The 22,726-nt window shown below is 51.0% G+C and overlaps 1 protein-coding gene across 2 annotated transcripts; it reads right to left on the reverse strand.

Moving 5' to 3' along the window:
• Window positions 1-5,499: 5,499 nt before the first annotated feature.
• Window positions 5,500-22,274, reverse strand: Duox2 (dual oxidase 2). Of its 2 annotated transcripts, XM_036185449.1 has the most exons (33): window positions 22,205-22,274; window positions 21,887-21,976; window positions 21,459-21,623; window positions 20,796-20,983; window positions 20,446-20,647; window positions 20,125-20,291; window positions 19,741-19,801; window positions 19,537-19,633; window positions 19,046-19,136; window positions 18,549-18,651; window positions 17,848-18,011; window positions 17,114-17,289; window positions 16,793-16,911; window positions 16,339-16,476; window positions 15,995-16,108; window positions 15,641-15,843; window positions 15,186-15,371; window positions 14,123-14,348; window positions 13,947-14,040; window positions 12,229-12,416; window positions 11,651-11,720; window positions 11,233-11,316; window positions 10,408-10,586; window positions 9,997-10,227; window positions 9,823-9,922; window positions 9,135-9,184; window positions 8,729-8,856; window positions 8,314-8,467; window positions 6,888-7,108; window positions 6,553-6,711; window positions 6,096-6,251; window positions 5,879-6,007; window positions 5,500-5,622 (listed from the first exon to the last, which is right to left on the reverse strand). In XM_036185449.1, exons 1-33 carry the CDS (start codon window positions 22,272-22,274, stop codon window positions 5,500-5,502), a joined length of 4,626 nt encoding a protein of 1,541 aa, XP_036041342.1. The 2 variants fall into 2 exon arrangements, with proteins under 2 accessions (XP_036041342.1, XP_036041343.1); XM_036185450.1 differs by lacking the exon at window positions 11,233-11,316.
• Window positions 22,275-22,726: the final 452 nt, after the last annotated feature.

Below are 22,726 nucleotides of genomic sequence, written 5' to 3' on the forward strand. Positions count from 1 at the left end.
GCTTTTTATATGCATTACGGGGTTTGAACTCAGCTTGCCAGGCTTGCTCGGCAGGCGGTTTTACCCACTGTGCCATCTTGCCAGCCCACTTTTCCCTTTTGGATGCGAAATACTGACTTTTAAATCTTCATTCAGATGCAGTCTAAACATTTACTACTCTACTATATTTTCAGTTATAAATATTTATATAGATCACTTATTTTTTTCCAGTGATAAGTTCTTACTAGAGGAATTAGCGGGAAAGAAGGCTCAAACATTTTAAGATTTTAAGAGATGTTTTGCCAGATTTTCTGAATATGAAAATCACCTAATGAGCTTTATAGATAAAGAATGTATAGTGTTCTATTTGGTTAAACAGTTTGCTTAACTTCTCACTTGCTGTTGGAAATCTTACAGAGCTGCTGAGGGGATTAAATGATAGAGCATAATCGGGAAGTTACACCAGGTAATAAAATTCTAGTTCCCCAGAAAACTCAGCCCTATCAGCCTCCTGCCCCATCCAGGGACCCCTCTAGAGCTGTCCCCCAAGGTCATGTCTTTCTGAAGATGTCCTAAACCCTGGGTAGATTAGAAAGTGAGGGCCAGGAATGTCTTGGGTTTGGAATCTAGTATGACCTATGTGCACAGCAGTTGTTCAATAAATGACCATCAGAATAATTAGAGAGTAAATAATAAAACCTCTGGGCTGGAGAGATGGCTTGGTGGTTAAGAGCACTGACTGCTTTCCCAGAGGACCGAGGTTCAATTCCCAGCATCCATATGACAGCTCACAACTGTCTGTAACTCTAATTCCAGGGGATCTGACACCTTCTCATAGACATACATGCAGGCAAAAACATTAACACACATAAACAAAACAAACAACAACAAAAAAAACCCCTGCATTCTTCCCTTTTTATTTCCTTAGAGCAGTGGTTCTCAACCTTACACTGGGACCCTTTAATACAGCTCCTCATGTGGTGGTGACCCCCGACTATAAAATTATTTTGTTGCTACTTCCTAACTGTAATTTTGCTACTGTTATGAATTGTAATGTAAACATCTGTGTTTTCTAATGGCCTTAGGTGACCCCTATGAAAAGGTTGTTTGACTCCCAAAGGGGTTGCGACCCACAGGTTGAGAACTGTGGCCTTAAAGGCAGGGGGTTGGAATGGATGAAGGCTCTGAGATGTCAAGCCACATTTCAAACTCTGACATTGCCTGTTCCTAGCTTGATGTCTGTGGGTGTATGACTGACTCTCTGAGCCTCATTTCCCTTCTTGAATAAATGGGGATAACAATGCCTCTTCTCATGCGGTGTTGTGAGGAACAGAGGAGGCAAATTATGTTACTAAGTTATAGGATAATACACAGCAAACCTCCCTGAAGACCATTTATCTGTAGATAAGGGTCTGAGGAAGCTGTTTTCCAAAAATAGAGTTTCTGTTCATTTGAGACAATGAGTGAAGGGAAAATGAAATTTTAGGTTTGAAAAGACTCTCAGATTAATTATTTTTGTATTGTTGGGATTTTTTTTTTTTCTTTTGAGCTGTGGACTGAACCTAGGGCCTTGCGCTTGCTAGGCAAGCGCTCTACCACTGAGCTAAATCCCCAACCCTGGACTTGTTTTTACCTTTTATTTATTTTATTATATGTGTGGTAGGAGGTTCGTGCTGCAGTGGGCACCTGTAAGTCAGAGGGCCCTTTGTAGAGTCATTTCTCTCCTCCGTCATGGGAGTTTCCGGGCTTGAAGCAGGGCATCAGGCTTGGAGGCAGGTGCCTTTTCTCACTGGCCATCATTTTCTTTCTTCCTTCCTTCCTTCCTTCCTTCCTTCCTTCCTTCCTTCCTTCCTCCCTCCCTCCCTCCCTCCCTCCCTTTCTCTCTCTCTCTCTCTCTCTCTCTCTCTCTCTCTCTCTCTCTCTCTCTCTCTCTTTCTAAGTTTGAGGCTCAGAGAACTGAGGTGGCCTCCCTGGATCACGCAGTAATTCTGTTACTAGAAGTGGAGACAAAACCTGGACTGCCTGGTTGCAGCGCTGTCACAAAGACTCCAGAAGCCCAGAATTAGCCTCTCGTTCTCAGAGGGAAGAATGCCTTCATGGTATAGTTCACTTGAGGCCACTATCCAGGAAAAAAAGGGGACTTGCAATAAGTCAGCAGGGAAAATTACCAATGCCTTAGTGTATCCTGTGATCTAGACAAGGAGATAGAGTGCTCAGTATGTTGCCTTCCATTTCAGGCCTGGCCAGCGGGGAGTGACTTCCCAATAATGGGTGGAGGGAGGCCCTCGAGGGCCAGGGAGGCCTCCTCCCCTTCACAGGACCTGGTGGAACACTGTGGGTGAGTAGAAACCCTAGGAGGCAATAAGGGAGGTCAGATAGTGGACAGACAGGCTTTAAGGAGAAGTCATTTAGTGGCACTCAGGCCTCCAGACCCCATTCCTTGGAATACAGAGCTCTGCTCTAAGGAACTTGACCTCAATTACTCAGACGGGTGGAAATTAAAGTCTTATTAGATGTGTGGCATGAATAAGATCTTTGATTTTGAAAGGCTAAGGTGAGAGAGAGTCAAGCTGGACTGGACACTCGCCCTCAAAAGCTTTACCAAGAGCTGGGAAGGATGTCACATCTTAGCAACTTTCTCCTTTTTCAGTTGGACTTAAAGATTGGGGAGAGATAATAGCTAAGCCTGTCTTCCTTCTATATAGAGCTCAGTCCCAGAACTTCCTGTCTTTATCCTCCACCTTCCCACCTGCCCCCAAAGCCTTTCCCGCCCAACTCATCCTCATCCTCTCTGTCCTTAGTCCCATCAACCTCCATCCCACCTGACTTCTCTCCTTGAGCTCTCTTTCAGGCTCATTCTCTTGCCTGTTTTTATGAGATAGGACTTGGTTTGGGGAATTGAGACCAACATTGGTAATCCAGAGCAGAACAAGATTGCTTTCTCTTCTACTGTTGACCCTTCCACAGTCTTCTTTGTTTGGGACATTTTTACAGTGTCCCTTGTTTACAGAGTGTGACCTCTGCACACACACTTATGATATTAGTAACTTCAGTTTCTCAACCTGAGAGCCATTGACAGACAGCTGCCTGGCCCCACCTTCTAGCCATTGCACAAGAAGAGTCTGTTAAAAGGCCCAAGACAGGATGAATCCAGACATTTTAACTGTCTCTTTAAGTCCTTCATTTTTATCTCAGTCATTCAGTGGCTTTCTGGAAATCTGTCCATGACTAGGCAGAATGGTCAAGTCACATAAATGTCTGCCTACAGCCAGCATCTAAAGCCTGGCTGGGGTGTAGAGCCAGGAAGACTAGATGTTACTCAAGGCTGCTCAAAATCACGACAGCGTGTCCTTCTGTCCAGCTGGACAGTAGCTTAGCATTGCCTTGGAGTCAGAGCATCAGTGGCTGGAAACTTGTCTTTAAGACCACAGATTCTTCATGAGAATGTCACTTCCCCCAGCAGGGAGGTGAGGGGGAGAGAAGTAGGGGACATTAGGGATAACCCTGATGGCCGTGTTAAATGCCATTTTGCAGTCTAGCAAGGATGAGTGGGTTAGGGTAAAATAGGAAAATATTTTGAGGGGCAGTGGTGGTGGTGTACACCTTTAATCCCAGCATTAGAGAGGCAGAGGCAGGCAGATCTCTGAGTTCAAGGCCAACTGATCTACATATTGAGTTCCAGGACAGCCAGGGCTACACAGAGAAACTCTGTCTTGAAAGAAAAAAAAAAGATAAAAAAATAAAAAATATAATTTTTAAAGAAAGTGCTGATGGGTCAGAGCTGAGAATAAAGCTAAGGCTGATATCTAAGAGCCTGGAGTTCAGTACTGGGGACTGTGTGACTTGGTGAGTACCAGGAGAGCTAGGGGCCAGGACATACATAATGCTATCCTTAAATATGTTCACTGTTTATTTATTTATTTAAAAAACCCACACTTAGTGAAACTTAAAAAAAATTGATCAGACTAAAACTGAACACACTATAATTGAAAACTGTTCTCTCGTGTGTTTTTGTCTCGTCTGGGTAGCTTGTCTGGGACACTTGGCTGTCTCATGTGCTAACAGCTTCACAAACAGGTGCTTCCGTATAGGAACAGGCTCAAAGAAATCGAAGGGTGTCCTTTAGAGTCGTTACAGAGTCCCAAGTCTCTTGGGCTCCAGCCTGGTATGTCCTGCTTTATCAGAGATGGCCTCACTATAGAGATACTTGGCGTCTGAATAAATCCTCTAAGGAAGGACCCTGGTTCAGGGATATGGAGTCAGCCTGAAACTCTCCTTGCTACAAATTCTACCAGCTAGAGAATACCATGGGCCAGCAATGCCACTTCCAGATAAATTCCATACCCAGAAAAATGGGTACATTACATCCGCTGAAAGACAAGGGTAGGAATGAATGGTCAGAGCAACTTTATTCACAATCATCCAACCGCCTCCCAGCAGACTGGGTAAACAAACAGTGATGTGTCTCTACAGTGGAATGCCACACAGCAATAAAAAGGAACAAACTACCACAGACACAGGGCAGGAATGAATCACAAAAGTACCGTGATGTGAGGAAGAGGCCAGGATTAAGAGTGAATTCAGTGTGACCCAGCGCTGAGGACAGAAGTCACCTTCGTGGTTGCTTCTAGATGAATGAAGGAGACTCACAGGGACACTTCTGGGTGACAGGAATGTTGAAATGTTCTCTAACTTCACCTAGGGGGACGCTACTTTAAGACTCATATACTTCATGCAACTATCCCTCAACTGTACATATGCTACAACTCAGCTTTTTAGAAAAAAGCCGCGTGAAGAAGGGAAGAGGTGGCATCTGTGTCCTGTGGTCAGGTGACCTGATTTCCCTAGGATAAGAGGCTTCCAGTACCCGAACTGAGCAAACTGAGAAAGCTGTTATGTTTTCTCTTGGAAACAGGAGCTGAGGGGTTTGGGGTGTGTTGTAGAGAGACTGCCCCCCAGACTCCTAGAAGGGCACACTGAAGGGTCAGGGCAGCAGACACTACTGGCTGACACTAGGAACTCAGGGCTAGGAGGGAGTGTGTTTTCTGGTGACATTATGGCCTGTGGCCCTCTCAGAGCAGGAAGGTGTGGGGCCTAGAGCCTGAGTTGAGGCAGGTGGACTGTGAGGCTTTCAGTATATGGTCTCTGAGAGGAACCCTGAGAAGATTCTCACCCTTTTATCAAATGATTCCCCCAAGAAAAGCCCACACCAATTTGCCAATTCTGTGAAGGCAAAACAGAGAAACAGAAACCTATCAGAGGTGACCCACAGTATACTCTCCCCTCCACCATTGTGAGGAACAGGAACTGTCTTCTCCTCACTTTACATCCCATAACCTATTATGGCATGATCTGGGTATTAGAGAGGCCTTGTCTATCTGCCCAGAACATGGGGTAAATGGGACAAAGAGGCAGGGTATGGGGTAGTGTCCAGTTCCCTGGCTGTGGTCTCAAATAACAGTAGAGCTGATGTCCGCACAGGGAGGCTAACAGACTGGGCAGGAGTCAAGGAGATCAGGCTCAGAAGTTCTCGTAATGATGCACAAAGAGGGCCCGGTCCTGCATATTGATTAGTTGGCAAGACTTCTCCACATTCTTGGTCATCCCTGGAGGACCACAGCTGAAGACTCCAATCTTACGAACCTGTCCAAGGAGAGATGTGTGCCCTGGAACCTTGAATTGCCCTCTGCCCGGGGAAGTCAGCTTTTCCAGCCTGACCACAGAAAGCAGACTTCTACCCTGGACTCTGGGAAAGAGGCTAGAGCTGGGGGTGGTTATGATACATCTGCGCTCAGGGTGGGAATTCTCTGCACAGGATTGAGCTGCAGGCAACTTGAGGGCCAAGATGAGAAAATTAAACAGGATCCTAGGGTGTGTGGGGGGGAGGGGATGGGCTCACCTGGGGGTGGACTTCCTGCAGAGAGTTGAAGAACGGCTCAAAGGGAGGGCGGCCAAAGTGGGTGACAGAGCGCAGGCCCGTGAACAGACTCCGGTTCAGCACCTTCTGGAAGTGCCGCTCACAGATGTACTGGGGAAGGAGGTGGGGGAGAGGATCATAGCCGGGTAGGGCATGACTAGGGCTGACCCTTGGCCTGAAAGTGCCCCACCTGACCTACCAGCATGGTGGTCCTGAGGTCAAACTTCTCGGCCAGCTGGGTGATGTAGATGTGCACGGATACCAGGTCCTGGTGGTCATTCTCCTCCACCTCCCGGATGATGTCAGCCAGCCACTCAAACTGCCGCTGAGTCCTTGTCACCCAAATGAAGTAGATCTGAGGACACACACTGGGGCTCAGGGCCAGCTCAGGCCTGGCTCCCTACATTCTGAGATGCTAGGAAGTCTCAGATATCCCATCTAGAGTAATATTCTGATCTTGGCTTCCGAAGGAGAAAGGCCAGCAGAGATCTTTCTGGTCACTCCCCTCTCTGCCCTCAATATTTGGCATCCGGGCCACTCACTGGGTGTAATGGTCCCCACAGTTCCTGTGGCTGAAAGCTAGGAATGCTCTGCTATGATGTCAGGACTCCATCAGGCCACATATTCCCCATGCAGAGTAGAGGAAGGAGATTCACCTTCTTACAGAGCATGTGGCTGCCCAAGGATGATTTGAAGACCAGGTCTTTAAGGATGGAGGCAAAGGGGGTGACTCCAATGCCCCCTCCTACCAGTACTGACACCTCAAACTTATGCCACTCCTGGTGGCCTTCTCCAAAAGGTCCATCAAGGTACAGCTGTCGAGAGAAGGAAAGGCAAGATGAGCTGGGCCCTGACCCAACTGTGAGCCAGACATGGGAAAGACTATAAGAGATAGAGGACAGAGCAAATCATCCCTTCTCAGGCTAACTGTGTCATGATTGGAGCACCTAGTGTCAGAACAGCAGGGAGGGGCATTCCCAGGGATGGGCACCTTTGGGTATTTGGCCACTGGGGTTGAGTAGATCTCCCTGAGACGAGTAGTCCAGGGTCCCACAGCCCGGATGTGCAGGCTGAGTGTGTCCTCATGGGGCGCAGAGGTCAGCGTGAAGGGGTGGTACTCATTGGTCCCCAGACCCAGGCAGGCGATCCGCACCCACTGCCCTGATTTGTACTCAAAAGCCTGGGGTCGCTGGAACTGCAGGTGGGTCACTCCTAGGGGTCATAGGTAGAGAAGAGCCCAGATTAGAAACTATCCCTCAAGACTGGCAGGTATCTGTTCTTTCTACACTGCTGAGGCCCAGAGGGTCTCACAGTCACATGGCTTAGGCAAATGGATTCCTGGTGTTGACAGCAGTTGAGTCTCCTCTGATTCCTGGGTAACTTAAGAGTTAGGCTTCTCTGACCCAGTCTGGTGTCCTTCCTCTCTCCTTCCTCATCCCACAGAGGATGAAGTATCATGGCATTGCCAGAAAACAGCCCACAGGGTGGAAGGGCCTTCAGATCCCAGAGGCTTGTCAAACCTCCCCCACTTGAGGGGGACTTCCATGATGGGAAGTATCTGCACACCCTCAAAGTAACGGGTTTGGTCACTGCATCTAGTGTTTGTTGCCCCCACACCTGAGCCTTGGGCTTACTTATATTTGTTGAAAAAGGAGGTTTAAAAGTTGTGGAGAGTATGAAAGGCTACTTTAACTCTATCCTTAAGTAGTCTTAACGCAAATAAGACTGAAATGAGATTGAGTTCTTTGTGATGTGAATCTTGGAGTTTAGATGACCTTATGGTACCTGACACCTCCCACTTCCCTCCATAGTGGTTCTTATCTCCATAACAGCCAATCCAGACACAATGGCATCTGGCTGTCAGGGCTATTTGCCTCTCTCTGGTGCAATGACTCCCTGCCCTGTACTCTCCTGAACCAGGCTACAAACTGGAAGTCTTCCTCATCCTGGAACTTGTCCGCATCATTTTCCCTGCACCTCCCCATCACTGCTTCTCACTGTCTGCAAGCCTTTCTCTTCTTTAAAGATGTGTTTGATTTTTAATTAGGCGTATATATGTTTGTCTGTGTGTAGGTGTACACACTTGTGAGTGCAGGTTCCCATGAAGGATAGAAGAGGACACTGTATTCCTTGGAGCTGGTTATGAGCTGCCTGACATGGGTGCTGGGAACTGAACTTAGGTCCTTTGAAAGAGCAGAATGTGCTCTTAACTGCTGAGGTACTTCCCCAGCCCCTTGTCTGCAAGTCTCATAAGGAACTAAGCATAGCCCTTCTTGGGATACTATTTCTATCAGAAAACCTTCAGGGCTCAGGGCTCCTCAAGAGGATGTCAGAAGTAGGGGTCAAGAAACCTGAAAAGCTCCCGCCATGTCTGAGGCGCCAACTGATTCTCCTGCCTTCATCGGACCAGTCCTTACCTGAGGGCAGCAGCTGAGCCTTCACCACGCTGATCTCCACCTTCTTCCGGCTCAGGCTCACCAGCTTGTCCCCTCCGTAGATAATTGCCGGGACCAGGAAGTAGAGGTGGAAACTGGGCAGTTGGATGAGGGAATAGCTGCCATGGATGATAAGCTGGAAACAGGGCCAGTTAGTATAGCACCACCCAGCCAGGCCCCGCCATCCTCCTCGTCATGCCTGACGAGGAGGATGGCGCACCCAGGCACTGGGGTCTGGTCTTGGTAGATGGGCTGGCACAGACCCCAGTGTGGGGTCTCAGATCTCAGGATGGCAGGCAGTCCTTGTGTCTAATCCGCCTTACTCCCTACATTATCCACCCTTTCCATCCCAAGTGTCCCCTTCCAAGGTCCAGCCCTGCCCTTGGGAGGTCCTCACCAGGGCATAGAGCACAACATAGAGGTGGTGGGTCAGCCAGAAGCCCCGGAAACTGTGGCGTCGGAAGTGGTGGGAGGCAAAGACATACATGATGGCCAGGACCAGGAGCAGGAGGACTCCCGACATACCTGGGCATAGAAGGGCAGGGTCAGTGGGTATCCTCAGAACCTCAGCCTGAGCTGAAGATGCACCGGGACCCGGCACCACACCCCTTCTACCCAACGTCTGCTCTCATTCCTGCAGGGCTCCAGAACAGAGTATCTGTAGGGGCTGGAGCTGGGGCTGGTCTGTCAGAAAGGAGCCTATATGTATAGCCATACAGACCAGTGTGTATTCAGGAAGAGGAGACACAGGAGGAGGTACTCAGACGGAATGCTCAGAACCCGCATACGACCCCACTTCCTACCTGGAACTGTCTCAAAGAACCACCAGTAGTACTTTGGTGGAAGCTTGGACCTGTGGGGTGAAGGCACAGTGAGCCTCCAGCTGTGGCAGAAGGGACATCAGCCACCACCCAGCCTGATGCTGGCCCTGGTGGCTGAGGTTAAGAGGGCTCCACCGAGATGGCTAAGAGATCCTTCCAAGGAACACCGTGTCCACTGTCATGGTCCTGTCCTCTCCACACCCACCACTACTTTTCTTGTTATTCTGTCTTACAGTCTCTTCCTGCAGCCGGCCCTTGCCTCCTGGAGAACTTGGTTTATTGTTCTGTGAGATGAGTGGAGCCAACACCAAGTTCATAGCAGAAGTGTTGGACAATTGCACATTTCTGGACGGCCCTACTCTCTGGCACTTGAATGAAATACCCAATACATGCTGTAGAAATGTTTGCCAACGTGTGGAAATCAAACTGAGGTAGTAAACTGTGTCAGATATATATGAGGAAGAGACTCTGATGTCATTTCCTAAGGTCTTTTCCGGGCCAGTCACAGCTAACTTCCTTCCTGCAGAGAAAGTGGTCACCTTCCGGCTTCCCCATGAGGGACAGCTTTGTGCCTTCGTGCACTGAGCAGCTTCTGTGATCATCTTTTTCTTTTCTATTACACCCTTAGGCCCACCCAGAGGACCCTAGGGGTGCTGTTCCATGAACTGACCCATCATTCACGAAGACGTTAGGAAAGACGCAGGTCATGAGGCTGAGGGGACTGATTGAGAAGATGTACACATTGACCACATGGCCAACGGTGTGCAGAACTGAAAGAGAGAGAGACCTCACATCAGCGATGTTAACTGGGACCAACTCTACTTCCATCCCAGGAGCCACATACCAGCCAGGATGACTGCAGCCATAGCAATCCAGCGATGGAAGTCCACAGCGGCGTCGAAGGGAATGTAGCGGTTGAGGAAGGTCTCCCGCAAGAAGGTGATGAGGTTGCGACACATGGTGAGCAGGATGTAGGAAAACATGAAGGAGATGCTGGCCGCCGTGCCCCGGGACAGAATGATGCCCACATAGGTGGTCTCTTCAATGTCCGTGGGTGGTGAGGCAAAGCCATAGTCTGGGGTCAGAGTTGAGGCAGATAAGCGTAGCACACAAGATAGGATCCTGGGCCTGAGTCTGAATACCCGGGCTCTGCCATCCAGACACTGAGGACTGGTAAGGGCAGCCAGAGGACTCTTCACTCCCTCCTGAGGTATGGCATGTTCCCTGCCCACTGCCCACAACCTGGCACTCTTACAGTAGGCACGGTCTGCAAACAGGCCCATGCAGATGGCTGAGAAGATTGTGACGCACATGATGTGGCGCCGGTAGTTCTCGATGAATCTCTTGAACTGCTGTAGCTTCTGGGCCAGGAAGCCTCGCTGCATCTTCTCCTGCAGGGCCTCCGTGTACAGCCGGGGAGAGGGCCCCACTGCCCTGTAGCAGTGATAGATAGACCACTGGTAAGGAAGGGGCTCCTTGGCTTCCCCTTCAGTGCCACTCATGAATGAAGATCTGGTAACCATGAAGGATGGGTGGGTCATAACAGCGGCAGGAAGACAAGCAGACCCTACTCCCCCAACCCTTTATCTCCATTGTTACGTGTTCCAGACATTCTCTCCCCACACGCCCTCTACCTCCTCCTCCTTCCTGTCTCTCTCTGATGTACACCTCTGTCCCTTGCTCTCTACACTGGCCGGTTTCCGTACAGCAGGAGCCAGGAGACCTCTTGCTGCCATGGTGGAAGTGCTTTGAGCATCTTGCCCGAAGATGAGTTTAGAGGCTGAGTGAAGATGAAGTCATTTGACCCTCCAGTGTGTGGCCCTGAGGGAAGGTCAAGGAGCCACTTCCACACCAGTGTCCTGTCTCTCATGCTACAGTCCCCGACTGTACACCCCGTGGAAGATGCAGCGAGTTTCCTGACCCAGACACTACAGCAGTTCAGGTATTTCCTGGAGACTCACATCTGATGCTGTATCATGTATGTCAAATGGAAGGGGATTGGAGGTGGTGTGTCAGGGCTCAGAGACCCCAAGACAGCTTTCCAAGCATCTTTGTACTCAGGGATCTAGGGAATACTCACTTTTTGCCCATCCTCTTCTTTAGACCGGTGTTTCCCAGCTCTGAGGTTTCTGAGTAAGGGAACACCTGTTCCCGGGGGCAGGAGCTAAAAGAAAATGGAACCTGTTTTCTTCCGGTCATTACAGCCAGGATAAGAACTGCCATGTCAAAGTTGGGATGGAGTCCAGGGAAGGACCCCGAGACCAGGGATAAGCAGCAACAATTTGCTCATCTGTCCTTAGGATGACTCGGGCCTGGAGTGGCCAGGGGAGAGCCGTGCTCTTGAGCAACACAGGCTGTAGGAAGCAGCTGGGGTTTGGGCTGACACTGACCTTGTGGTAAGAGGGCAAATATCTGACCAGTGTGACTGATCAGCTAACTCTGTTCCCTTGGTTTCTCTACATGGATCTAAGCAAGGAGACCACCCAGGCCCTACACACCGGTTCCCAGGAGTCCGGGTGATGAATGAGACTCTACTGCTGCTGCTTTGTTTGAAGATGTCCCCAACACCTGGAAAGGAGAACAGGAGCCTCAGTTGGCTTCTCCAGAAGGGCAGGGAGTAGAGTGGGAGATTGTCCTCTCCTCCTGGGCCCTGAAAGGCTGCCTCAGCACTGGGTGGTGACTTAATCCTGTCCAGATCTCTGGCTTCAGCCCCACTTTCCTCCTGTGCACCTTGGGTACTCACTGTACATAGGGCAGTCAGTGTGGTAACTTTGTGCAAGAGAAAGGGGCCACCCTCTGGACAGATAGAACCCTGCATATCCTTTGTGAAAAGAAAACAAGGCCCCCTCCTCTGGCCAGACACACCCTACGCCAGTGCCCGAGGCTCACTCTTTGGCCTCATGAGCAACTTCGTATAATATACAACTTGTCTCTGAATGTCCATGCTCAGCTCGGTGGTGCTAAGAACCAAGGACTAAGAGGAAAGAAAACAAGGCCTAGGTGGTGTCCACCAGGAACTCTGTTTTGAACACTCATTGTCTTCCTGGTTCTGAATGTTCCTTCCACAGTCACACACCTCCAGCCTCACCTTTGACACAGAGCTGCGTGAATCGGAGATCACTGTCATGGTCCCGCAGCATGAAGTGGAAGTCTTCCCAGGTCAGCTCTTCCTTGTCCTGGAAGCCCGACTCCTGGAACATGGACTCCACCACCTCAGCCAGCTGGTCCTTGGACAGGCAGTTGTTGGAGATCTCAATGAAGGACCTGGAGGAGAAGAAAACAGAGTAGCTATTATCCAGCAAGGTCAGGCTCAGGCAGGTCTGAGATGGGGTTACTTGGTGTGGTTACCAGCACCCTGGGAAATGGCACTGGGAGGTGCCCATCCAGCCTGAAGGTGACACTAAGTTGGGTGAGGTGATGGACACAGACTCAAAGGACCTTGACCGCTTAGGAAAAGCATCCCCCACCCCCACCCCACCCAAAGGAATGAAAACAAATGGTAAAGAATAACACTTGCTGCAGAGACTGGTCCAGGACATCTGATACTCCTCTCCTGTGATAGACTTGCTGCCTACTCTCTTCTGTGGAAGCCCACACCCATCCACCCCAGGGATCCCACTTTCCCATCCAGAGAGGACACTAGGGTGTGGGAGGGGAACAGCCACAATGGCAGCTCTTCCTTACTCCAATACCCTAGGGCATGTGGAGTACCCCCTTACTCTGTTTTTTATAGGACTGTAGGATTACAGGATGAGAAAATGGAAGCTGCCATTGCTGACCTCCTTCTGGATTTTTCTAAAACCTAACCAGGACCAGACTGGCTGTGACATACTGGTGAAGTACAGGCTGTAGTCATTTTTGCTCTTTTGGAAGTCTATGTTGGGGGCTGGAGAGATGGGTCAGCAGTTAAGAATACTAGATCTTCCAGGGGACCCAGGTTCAGTTTCTAGCACCCACATGGCAGTTTACAACTGCCTATACATTCTAGTTCCAGGGTATCTGACACCCTCACACAGACATATATGCAGGCAAAATGCCAATACATATAAGATAAAAATAAATAAATAGATAAAACCTCTGAAGTAGTCATGGTAGTGGTGTTAGTGATGGTGGTATTCATCTGTGTCAGGTTGGGATTGTCAGGAAAAGGTAATGATGTTAAAAGCAATGGGAAGGCATAAAGAGACAGGCACTTTAAGAAAATCTGGGCTACTGTGCTCTGTCTAGTCACTCACACTAATTTCACTTTTTCGGTGAACTATGTACCAAATGCCTACATGTTACTCTCAACTTGGAGAAAGCAGATTCAAGAAGAGATGAAAAGCTGGATGTTGGTGATGCATACCTTTCATCTCCTCACTCAGGAGGCAGAGGCAGGCGAGTCTCTGAGTTTGAGACTAGCCTGATCTACAGAGTGAGTTCCAGGACAGTCAGGGGTGTACAGAGAAACCATGTTTCAGAAAAGAAGGAGAGGAGGAGGAGATATATGACTTCTGGTGCTCAAGGGAGGCTTGTTACTAAGGTTCTATCCTTGGGAATGAGAAACTGAAGATGCTCACAGTTGCTCTTTATTGGCATTTTAAAACTAGGACAATGTTTCTGGTGATTTTAGATAGTAGGTATGGACCTTGTTAGAGGTAGGGACCTGCCTAGGTAACCTTTTGAAGGTGGATGTCTGGGAAATCCAGGATGCAGTGTATACCACTCAGCACCCAGCCTGCCCTCCTCTGACCTGAATTGCTTTACTGTTTAAAACATCAAGATGTTTCAGGATTGGATAGGCCCAGCCTGTACCGCATCATGGTGAAGAATTCATCCTTGGAGAGGAAGCCATTTGCATCCAGGTCATACATGGTAAACATCAGGTGGGACTTATCCTCTGGGGAACCTAGGAGAGAAAGGGGATACAGGCCATCTCCTTGCTAACAAACCCATGAATCCTCAAATGCTCTGCGAGTCCCTGCCCCTACCTTTCATGAAGACCACAAGGATGTCCAGGAACTCCCGGAAGGATAGGTAGCCATTGCCATCCTTGTCAGCCAGGGAAAACATGGACTCCACAAACATGTCCTGGGGCTTGAGGCCCAGGGACTCCGCAAACTCGGCTCTGCTCAGTTCACAGGTCAGGGCCTCACGGACTTGCTGGGATGAGTCCAGGGGCAGAGTCCCTGCATCTGCCTGACTGATGTCCAGCACCTGTACTCGGGCAGTCACAGAGAGGGAGAGAAGGAGGTGAGGCCTGGGCTGGAAGCAGTTCAACGGCTTCATAGCTCCTCAGTGTGCAGTTCAGAAAACCCGGCCCCTGATGCCTAGACATGCTGATTTGGGGTGCTACTCTCCTATAGTAGGGGCCAACTGACTCTCTACAGGCTTTCCTCTTTTCTCTGGACCCGAGCACCATTCAGCAAGGATAGTATTGGTAGGGGAGGAAAGGGTACGAGGCAGGGAACAAAGCTGGGGGATGAGCAAAGAGAAAGAGCCTGAGCTAGAGACAGAAGATAGAGGCTATAACATGCAGACAGCAAAGGGCCGAGCCTGCATGCTCGTGCTAATTCAGATAGTACTGCTAGGTGCCTGGATCTGATGCCTGTCAGTGTGCAGAGAGGTTAAAACTAACCCATTACCGCCACTCATCCAATGCCCACAATGGACTTAGGCCAAACCCGGCTCACAGAATGGTGTTTCTCAAACTCGCGTCTACGTCAGCATTGTCTGGAGAGACTTGTTAAAATGAAGCTTCCTGGGGCTCATCCCCAGAGCTCCTCATTCAGTCTGTTTGGGGAGGAGCCCGAGAACCAGCATTTATAACAAGTTTCCAAGTGAATTGATGCTACGGGTCCAGGGGTACCATTTGAGAATCCACCAGGTCTCACTGGCTCCACCATTGATTAGACGAGGAAGTGGGGATACAGAGACAAGATCTTGCTTAAAGATCCAACCAAGACCGTCTGTCTCTAGCCTGCAGGGTGAAATCTTAGCTCCCATCCAGCTCAGGTTGGCTCCATCCCCTGTGCCAGGGCTAAGTCATGGCACCTGAGCAAAAAGGTGTCTGAAGAAGATCTCCAAGATGCCTGCCCGCTGCTGCTTGGTCACAGCCTTCCTAAATAGCTCCTTCTCGTCCATCTCAGCTATGTGGAGACCCGGAGCCCAGCAGACACAGAGGTTTTGCAGCTGCTGCACAAAGGCACCCCGCTCCTCTTCGGAGTTAAACAGCAGCACCTGTGTTGGAGAAAGGGCCTCATCACATCCGGAGCTGACTCTTCTGGCCCAGCCCCACTTCAAAGGACCTCAGGTTGAGGGAGGAAGAGAAGTCTCTTCCATGACCATCCAGGCTGTAGCCAGAGAGTGGCCTCAGGGGTCACATCATCTGGGGGTTCCTGAAAGGAGCCTCCTGCAGCATCAGCTGTGGACACAGAGATGAGATGACTCACTTATGAGAGGGGATACAAATGAAAACAGCCCACAAAGGGAGGCAGGATGAGCTGTACCAGGTCATACTCCTTGGGGATCTTCAGCAGCAGGGTGCGGCGTCCTCGGTTATTGGACAGGATGAGGCTGACCTGCTGTGGGGTCTGCAGCTGGATGGTACGGAGCACGGTGAGACGTTTGTCAAGGACCTGCAGACACCTGTCTGGGAACAGCTGGATGGTGACAGGATAGCTCCTCTCCTTGGGGCCTGGCCACTCCATCACTGAGGAAAGGACCATGGAGAATCAGCAGAGGTCCCTGAGTCCATGTCATTCTCTGATGTGTTTCTATTGAGCCTGGCTTCCATCCCACTCTGTAACTTGGTTCTCAGGCTCCAGACCCCCTTCCCCACTTCCATTCCTGAGTCGTCTCACCTGCCACTCCATCACTGTCTGTCTCCTTCTTCAGACTCTCTTTGCCTTTCTTTTGTAGTTTCTTGCGCTCTTGGTTCCGGAAATGAGCCACCACCCCAGCGACAACCAGACTCACTGAAGGGGACCCGAAGAGACCAGTGAAAGGAGAGGAGAACCCTTTGCTCACAACTTCAGGGAGTCGGGGGCTTCGGCTACTACTCCTCAGACACCCAAGGCTCCCTGAGCCTGGCTCAAGCTATACCAAAGAGCTAGCCCTGCAAGCCAGCAAGTAATGGGGGGGCTGGGCCAGTCTGCCGAGAGGAGGAGGCCAGAAAAAGAGAGACAGGGAAAGGCAAAGGGCTTACCTAAGGGAAAGCAGCAGAGAACCACAATGATGATGCCATAACCAGCACCACTGCCCTCAAAGTAATCGATCACAGTAAGCGGCACACACTCGGGCAAGCCTTCTGTCGTGAGTTGCTGAGGCTGGGGGCAGGGTGCACCTGAGGGACAAGTCACAGAAGATCTCAGAGCCCAAGACTCCTACTCCTTAGGGAAGCCTCTTCCCCTGTCTTAGGAAAGACCCACTCCAAGGGCCACCTCCCTGGAACTTGCTCCCCTCAAAAGACCCCTTCTATATCTAATTTCTCAGCATCCACCCCAGCTTGATGGCTAGGTCTAGCCCTCAGGCCAGCACAGACTGTAGTGTAGGAAGCAGCTTACAGACCTCGCAGCCCAACACGGAAGGCACATGGCTCCCTGTACAGCATCAGGTGACTCTGCCCTATACCATTACTGTCTGTTCTCCCAGCTACTCACCTTCCTGCCAGAAGAAAACATTGGGCTGCAAGGTGCTGGGGTCCACCATGGAGACAGCTACAAGCACATCCCGCAAGGTGGTGTTTCTGATTTCTGCAATCTCCTCCTTGGAGAACAGCCTAAATGGAGAAAGACCATTGCTGGCTTAGGAAGAGGATTTCAGTCCTCCAAGGACCCCAGGCCCAAGGACTCATGTGAAGAGAGAGACTGGAGTGGATAGAAGGGTGTGTAGAAACCTGTGGGGGGCTGTCTAGGGTCAGGCAGAGAGTCTGGGTCCCCAGGCCAAGGGGAAGTCTGAGGCAGGGTCCAGCCAGGCCTTACCCATTCCTAGTGTTCTCGAACCAGTAACGGTCCCCATCCCGTAGCCTCACAAACTGGTCAAGAATGATGTTGCTGAACAGAGGTCCAGGGTCCCCGTGGCTCTCTAGGAGTCCACCCAGGAGTAGTTCCAGCTGGGACAGGTCCTGGTTGTACAGAGCAGCTGTGGCCTCCAGCACCTGGAGCATCATGGGAGGTGTGTGTGTGTGTGTATGTGTATATATACAAATGTGTATGTAGACTCACCAACAATGTCATCAGTATAACTGTAACACAGAGTAACTACCTTATAATATTCTTATGTAGATTAAGTGAGTTCACCCATGTAGAGGATTTGGAACAGTAGAACCGTAGAAAGTTATAGCTGCCATTATCTTGTGTGTGTGTGTGGGGGGCACATGCTCTTGCACATGTGTGCATGTAGATGACAGAGGTGACACTGAGTGTCTACTTCAATCACTCTCCACATTATTCTTTGAGACGGGGTCTCTCCCTGAACCTAGATATCACTGCTTTGGCTGGATTGGTTGGCCAGTAAAGTCTAGGGGTCCACTTATTTCTGCCTCCCCAGAGCCGGGAATCACAGGAATATTTCAGCTTTTTATATAGGTGCTGGAGATCCAAATTCAAGTCCTCATGCTTGTTAATATGTTAATAACATGTAATAAGCATGTTATCAACTGAGCCATCTCCCCACCCCTACCTGCTATTATTATTATGTTGTTGTTGTTATTGACCTGAGGTTCTACTTTGGGGTTGAGAGCACTCCAGTTCTTCGGAGGCTCCAGTCCCAAGGCCAGCAGAGCCTGCCTATAGCTGGGAAGCCCCATGTCTCGGCCACGTTGAATACTGCTAGCCACATAGTCTGTGCGAGAGAATCTGTCTGGGCCAGGCCAGTAATCTGCAAAGAGACAGACTTTGAGTCCGTAACCCAACCCTTTGCTGCCTTGCATCCTTCTATCTAGCTGTCTGGAACTCTCCCCAGCCTCAGTCCCGAGCACTCCTCTATATGACACCAGTGACCCTGTTTGGTGTGGAGCCAATGACATCATGTGTGATCAGGGACAATTTTTCTAAAAAGATCACCTAAGACTCAAGATGATTCTTGATACCAAGCAGAAATTCCCATCTCTGTACCTCCTAACTCTGTAACAGGACATGATGCTTAAGACCTACGTTAACACCAGAGATGATGCTCCCGGGCCGCTGCTCCCGTGGCCGCCCCCCTCCATATTCAGGCATAGTCAACAATGAAAGCAGGCACAAAACTATAAATTAAGGGTGGGGGGCAAATTTCAATTTCTTCTGACATCTGTCTGAAGTCTGTGAGTGTATGTCTGTGTGTCTGCATCATCGGTACCTTAGGTCTGTCTGCCTGCTGACTAACCCAGAAGGATCCTCAGTCTCCCAGCTGTGACACCCCACCCTGGGCGCTCACCTCTCAGGTCTTCAACCACTATCCTGTCCTCCAGCTCTGAAATCTGGGAGGCCATTCCCAGCAGCAGCTGATCCACCTCCTGGGCACTCTTCAGATTGGGGTTCTGAAAGTAAACAATATACTCAAGATTTTCACCCTGGACCAAAGGAGCACTCCAGGACAGAAGGCCCTCTCTGGTCTCTAGCTCCCCCCTCTCCCCTCCCCTCCCCCTCCTTTCTCTCTCCCACTCTTTCCCCTCTCTATCTTGGTAGACTACCCAGGCCTTGAACACCTGGGTTCTAGCGGTAATCTTGCCTCAGTTTCCCAGGCAGCAGCACATTGCCCTGTGCCCAGGCATGTCCAGACTCTCTTGGGAGAGTCTCCCCAGACAATCTTCTCTACCTTTTACTCCCTACCTGTAGCACACTGCTCAAGAACCCAAATTGTTATTTCTCCAAGCTTTTATGATAAATGATGGTGACTGGGGCTCTTCTCTCCGACCTTGACCCCATGCTAACCTCCCGAATCCAGTAGCTGTTGCAGACCCTGAGAGCTGGAGTGCTGCCAGAACCTTCCTTCGGGAATTTCCGGAAATGACAGCTGGAGTTTCTGAAACGGAGTGCCAAAAATACAGTGGAGGGATTCAGGGCAGAAGCTAAGATGTCCAGTGAGGTGAGCAATTCTGGGGACTGGCCAGGAGTGAAGGATGACCCACGGACTTTCTTGAACAAAAGTATTTGGAGATAGAGTAATCTCTATGACCTATGGGTGGTGGGAGGTGAGAAGGTACCGCAGCCACAGACATACCCACACTCAGAAACCAAAATGCTGTTATTAGGAGAGCCGAGGGATTTCCTATGGAGCCCAAACCTCCCACCCCAGGGTCCTCCCTTCCCCATTCCACTTCTCTTCTGATGAAACCGTGGAGGGATGTGCAAGCCCCACACTCCAAGCCCACTCACAGACTATCTACTTCCAACATTGTGTGGCTCCACCTGTCTTCCCTTACCTCATGTAGACCCCAGGGGGCACCATGGTGGAGAAGAACTGTTCAGAGGCCACCACAAACTCCAGGGAGATGCTGGGGTCCATGAAAGGGCAATACCCTGCATGAAGACAGATGCCTAACCTCACACCACAAGTCTACCTTTCTTTCTCTTCCACTAGTCTTCAGCTCAGGTGTCCCCCACCCTTCACAACTCCTCTCCCTTACCTGAGTACTCTGGGGGTGTTTTCTGCAGGAAGCTGGGCAACCATTGGTATAGAGCAATGTTCTGAGGGTTAGTGAGAGGAAAGGAGAAGCTGAATGAGCATATGAGGAAGGAAGCCTTAGGTGCAGACATGAGACCCAGGGAAGGTCAGTTGTGCAGGATAGAGGAGCAAGCAACTAACTATAATCAAAAGCAAAATCGCCCATATAAACATTTGCAAGGGCTTTTCATATTTTTCTAGACATCAACCCCTATGGGAACAAGGACCCCCTGGAAAGGGGCATCAGGGCGAGAGGTGTTGTCCAAGACTAGGGAAGCTTTGCTGGGGAGCAGAGCCTCCCTGGATCCTGCACACAGGTAGGCAAGGGGCAGGCGGCACCACTCACCTGGTAGGTGGCAATGACCCTCTTGCGTGCATGCTGGAACAGCTCCTCATCCCCCCAATGTGGGTGCTCCTGTGCCAGCTTTCTGGCACACAGGTTATGGTAGCGAAACCACAGCAGTCCCAGCGCCTGCAGGAAGGGCTCCCTGTTCCCATGCGGGGCCCCGAAGGCTGCATCCATGGGGGGACCGTGGGGAGGGAGCGGGGAGAGGAGATGGGGGACATCATGAGCCAGACCCACAGGCAGACCCTTCCAGTTCAGCCCGCCCCCCATCAGCCTGGTGCCTCCAACCCTGCTCCTTCTGCCAGGACCCCTCAGTCTCACCATACATCCCCTGAGGCCCTCCTTGCCCTGTGGCGGGGTCCGGTGCCATCCACATGAGCAGTTGGTCCTGGGACTCTCGTGGGAATGCGGGGTCAGGCCCTGAGGCCAGCTGTCCTCCTGAGAAGCTCCTCAGCGCATCGCTCCAGGAGTGAGAGGAGCCATAGATGGCACTGCCATCCAGCCAGCCAGTCACCTGGTTGGTCTGTGGGAACACGTGGGTGCATGGGGTCAGGTGTCTGCGGGTGGGAAAGAGCCTCACCCTGCCCAGCCTTCCCAGCCAGCCCCCAGGCCTCCAGCGGGTCCATCTGCAGACTCTCTTCCCGCCTGCCTGCCTGCCTGCCTGGCCTCACCAGGTCCCGGGGGTTGCTGGGGCTCTGTCCAGTCTTGTGGTCCCAGCGGCTCCTCTGAAAGGGCAGCACCACGTTCCCGCGCTTGTCAGGGTCGAACACGGGGTCCCCAGGAGGGATGTAAATGTTGAGAAACTCTGCAGGGCAGCCTGGCGTTTCCACACTCACCAGGTCCGAGAGCACATGGTAGCCTGGGTTAAGAGGACAACGTGGTCAGCCAATCATCTGGTCTTGCTCTTCTTAGGACCAAGAAGGCTTCTAGTAATTCTCGGGGCACAGAAGGCAGAGATCAGAGCACAAACGCCAAGGCTGTCTATTGGGCTATCCACTATGAGCCTCCATCCTCTAATACGCAAACAGAACGGAGCATTCCCTCCTGAACATGCCAACGTTGTTATGACAATCAAAAATGATATGATTAACAAGCTCCCTTCACCTCTGCGTGGCAGTCGTTAGAGTTGTGAGGAGAGCAAATGGCCAGAGGGCATCCAGTTCCAAAGGTGTAAGAGAAAGATCCCTGCATCACACCCAAGTACTCAGAGATGACAGAAGAAGCGCTTCTTAGAAAGTATTCCTCTCCCTGGGAGTTGCAGTGGGACTCCCAGGGTCCTTTCCCTGGGCGCTCAGTGAGCTCCAGATCCCCCCCTGGTTTCTTCCTCTACTCACCAAAGAAGACCCCCAGCACTGTGCGGTTGTGGACGGACGCCAGCCCGGCTCTTCCTTGAGTGACAGCATCGCTTAGTCGCCGAGGGTTGGGCAGCAATGGCTCCTCCAGAGCCTGATAAACGCCGTCAGCGTAATTCGCAGGTGCTAGGCGCTGCAGGCGCGAGCCTGGAGGAGGCAGAGAGCTGAGCTGGATCAGGGCTCCAGGTCCCAAACCCAGGCCTTTGCTGAGTCTCAGTCTCTCTCTCTCTCTCTCTCTCTCTCTCTCTCTCTCTCTCTCTCTCTCTCTCTCTCTCACACACACACACACACACACACACACACACACACACACATCTCCTGGAATGCACAAGAATGTGGTGTGAATGCAATCCCACTGGCCACTGCTGCACTGCTGCGACCCTGCCCTCCGCGCAGGACCCAGGATTTACCAGCAGCACCGCGCCGGTGGTACTTGAGATTGTTAAACCAGCCATCATAGCGCTGCACTTCCCAGGGCAGTGAGGGTGCATCCTGGCCACCTGTGGGAGCAGAGTCTTCCACTTAGCACTAGCCTCTAAGTCCTCCCAACCAACTCCATTTCCAATCCTTCCACACAGCGGGAGGCCTCGGGACAAGTCTTGCATCTCACAAACCGGATTGGAGGTGGACCAGCCCTTCCAGCTTCCAGGTGCCAACTGCACTTCTCCTTTTCCACACTCCATGGGACATTGGCTGATCCTTCTCAGCTAGAGGTCCCTTCTACTTACCTGCTGGACCCAGGAGTCTAGCGAGCAGAGTGCCCAGGAGCACTATTATCTTGGGGCTTGCTGGAAGCATCCTGTTCCTGCAGCCTCGAGGTGGGAGGTGGTGTGTGATGTACACACACTCCTACAGCTGGTGCTGGAAGAGAAGCACAAAAGCATTACTCGGGTCCTACATCTTCATGATCCTCTTTCTGGGACAACCTGGGAGACATTGAGACTGTTCCCCATCCTAACCCTGCCGATGTCAACCACAGGAACACCCCGGGGCAGGAGTCCTTTGGGATGCCTAGACTCTAATAGGACGGTCTCAACCTCCCGGGGCTTTGTTCCAAAACCTGGTACTCTCATTCCAATTTCTCACATACTGCTTCTACCGGGTGGCAGAAAAGAGGGAGGGGCTAATGAACTGAGAGCCCAGGGGCCCACAGCCAACCTCCTTCTCATCTGCAGTGAATGCCTGTGGGAAAAGAAGAGGGCTAGGAGGACCCAACCTTGGGGTAAGGATCAGGTCCGCTTCAACAGTCT

Source organism: Onychomys torridus, chromosome 4 (genome assembly GCF_903995425.1).
Source record: "Onychomys torridus chromosome 4, mOncTor1.1, whole genome shotgun sequence".
Classification (NCBI taxonomy): Eukaryota; Metazoa; Chordata; class Mammalia; order Rodentia; family Cricetidae; genus Onychomys; species Onychomys torridus.

Coding starts and splice junctions, on each gene's coding strand:
- Duox2 (XM_036185449.1), bottom strand. CDS start 22,274: ATGCTTCCAGCAAGCCCCAAGATAATAGTGCTCCTGGGCACTCTGCTC. Junction 20,984..21,458: donor AGTGCTGGGGGTCTTCTTTG/GTGAGTAGAGGA, acceptor CTCTTAACCCAG/GCTACCATGTGCTCTCGGAC. Junction 18,012..18,548: donor AGTGGTTGAAGACCTGAGAG/GTGAGCGCCCAG, acceptor GTCTCTTTGCAG/ATTACTGGCCTGGCCCAGAC.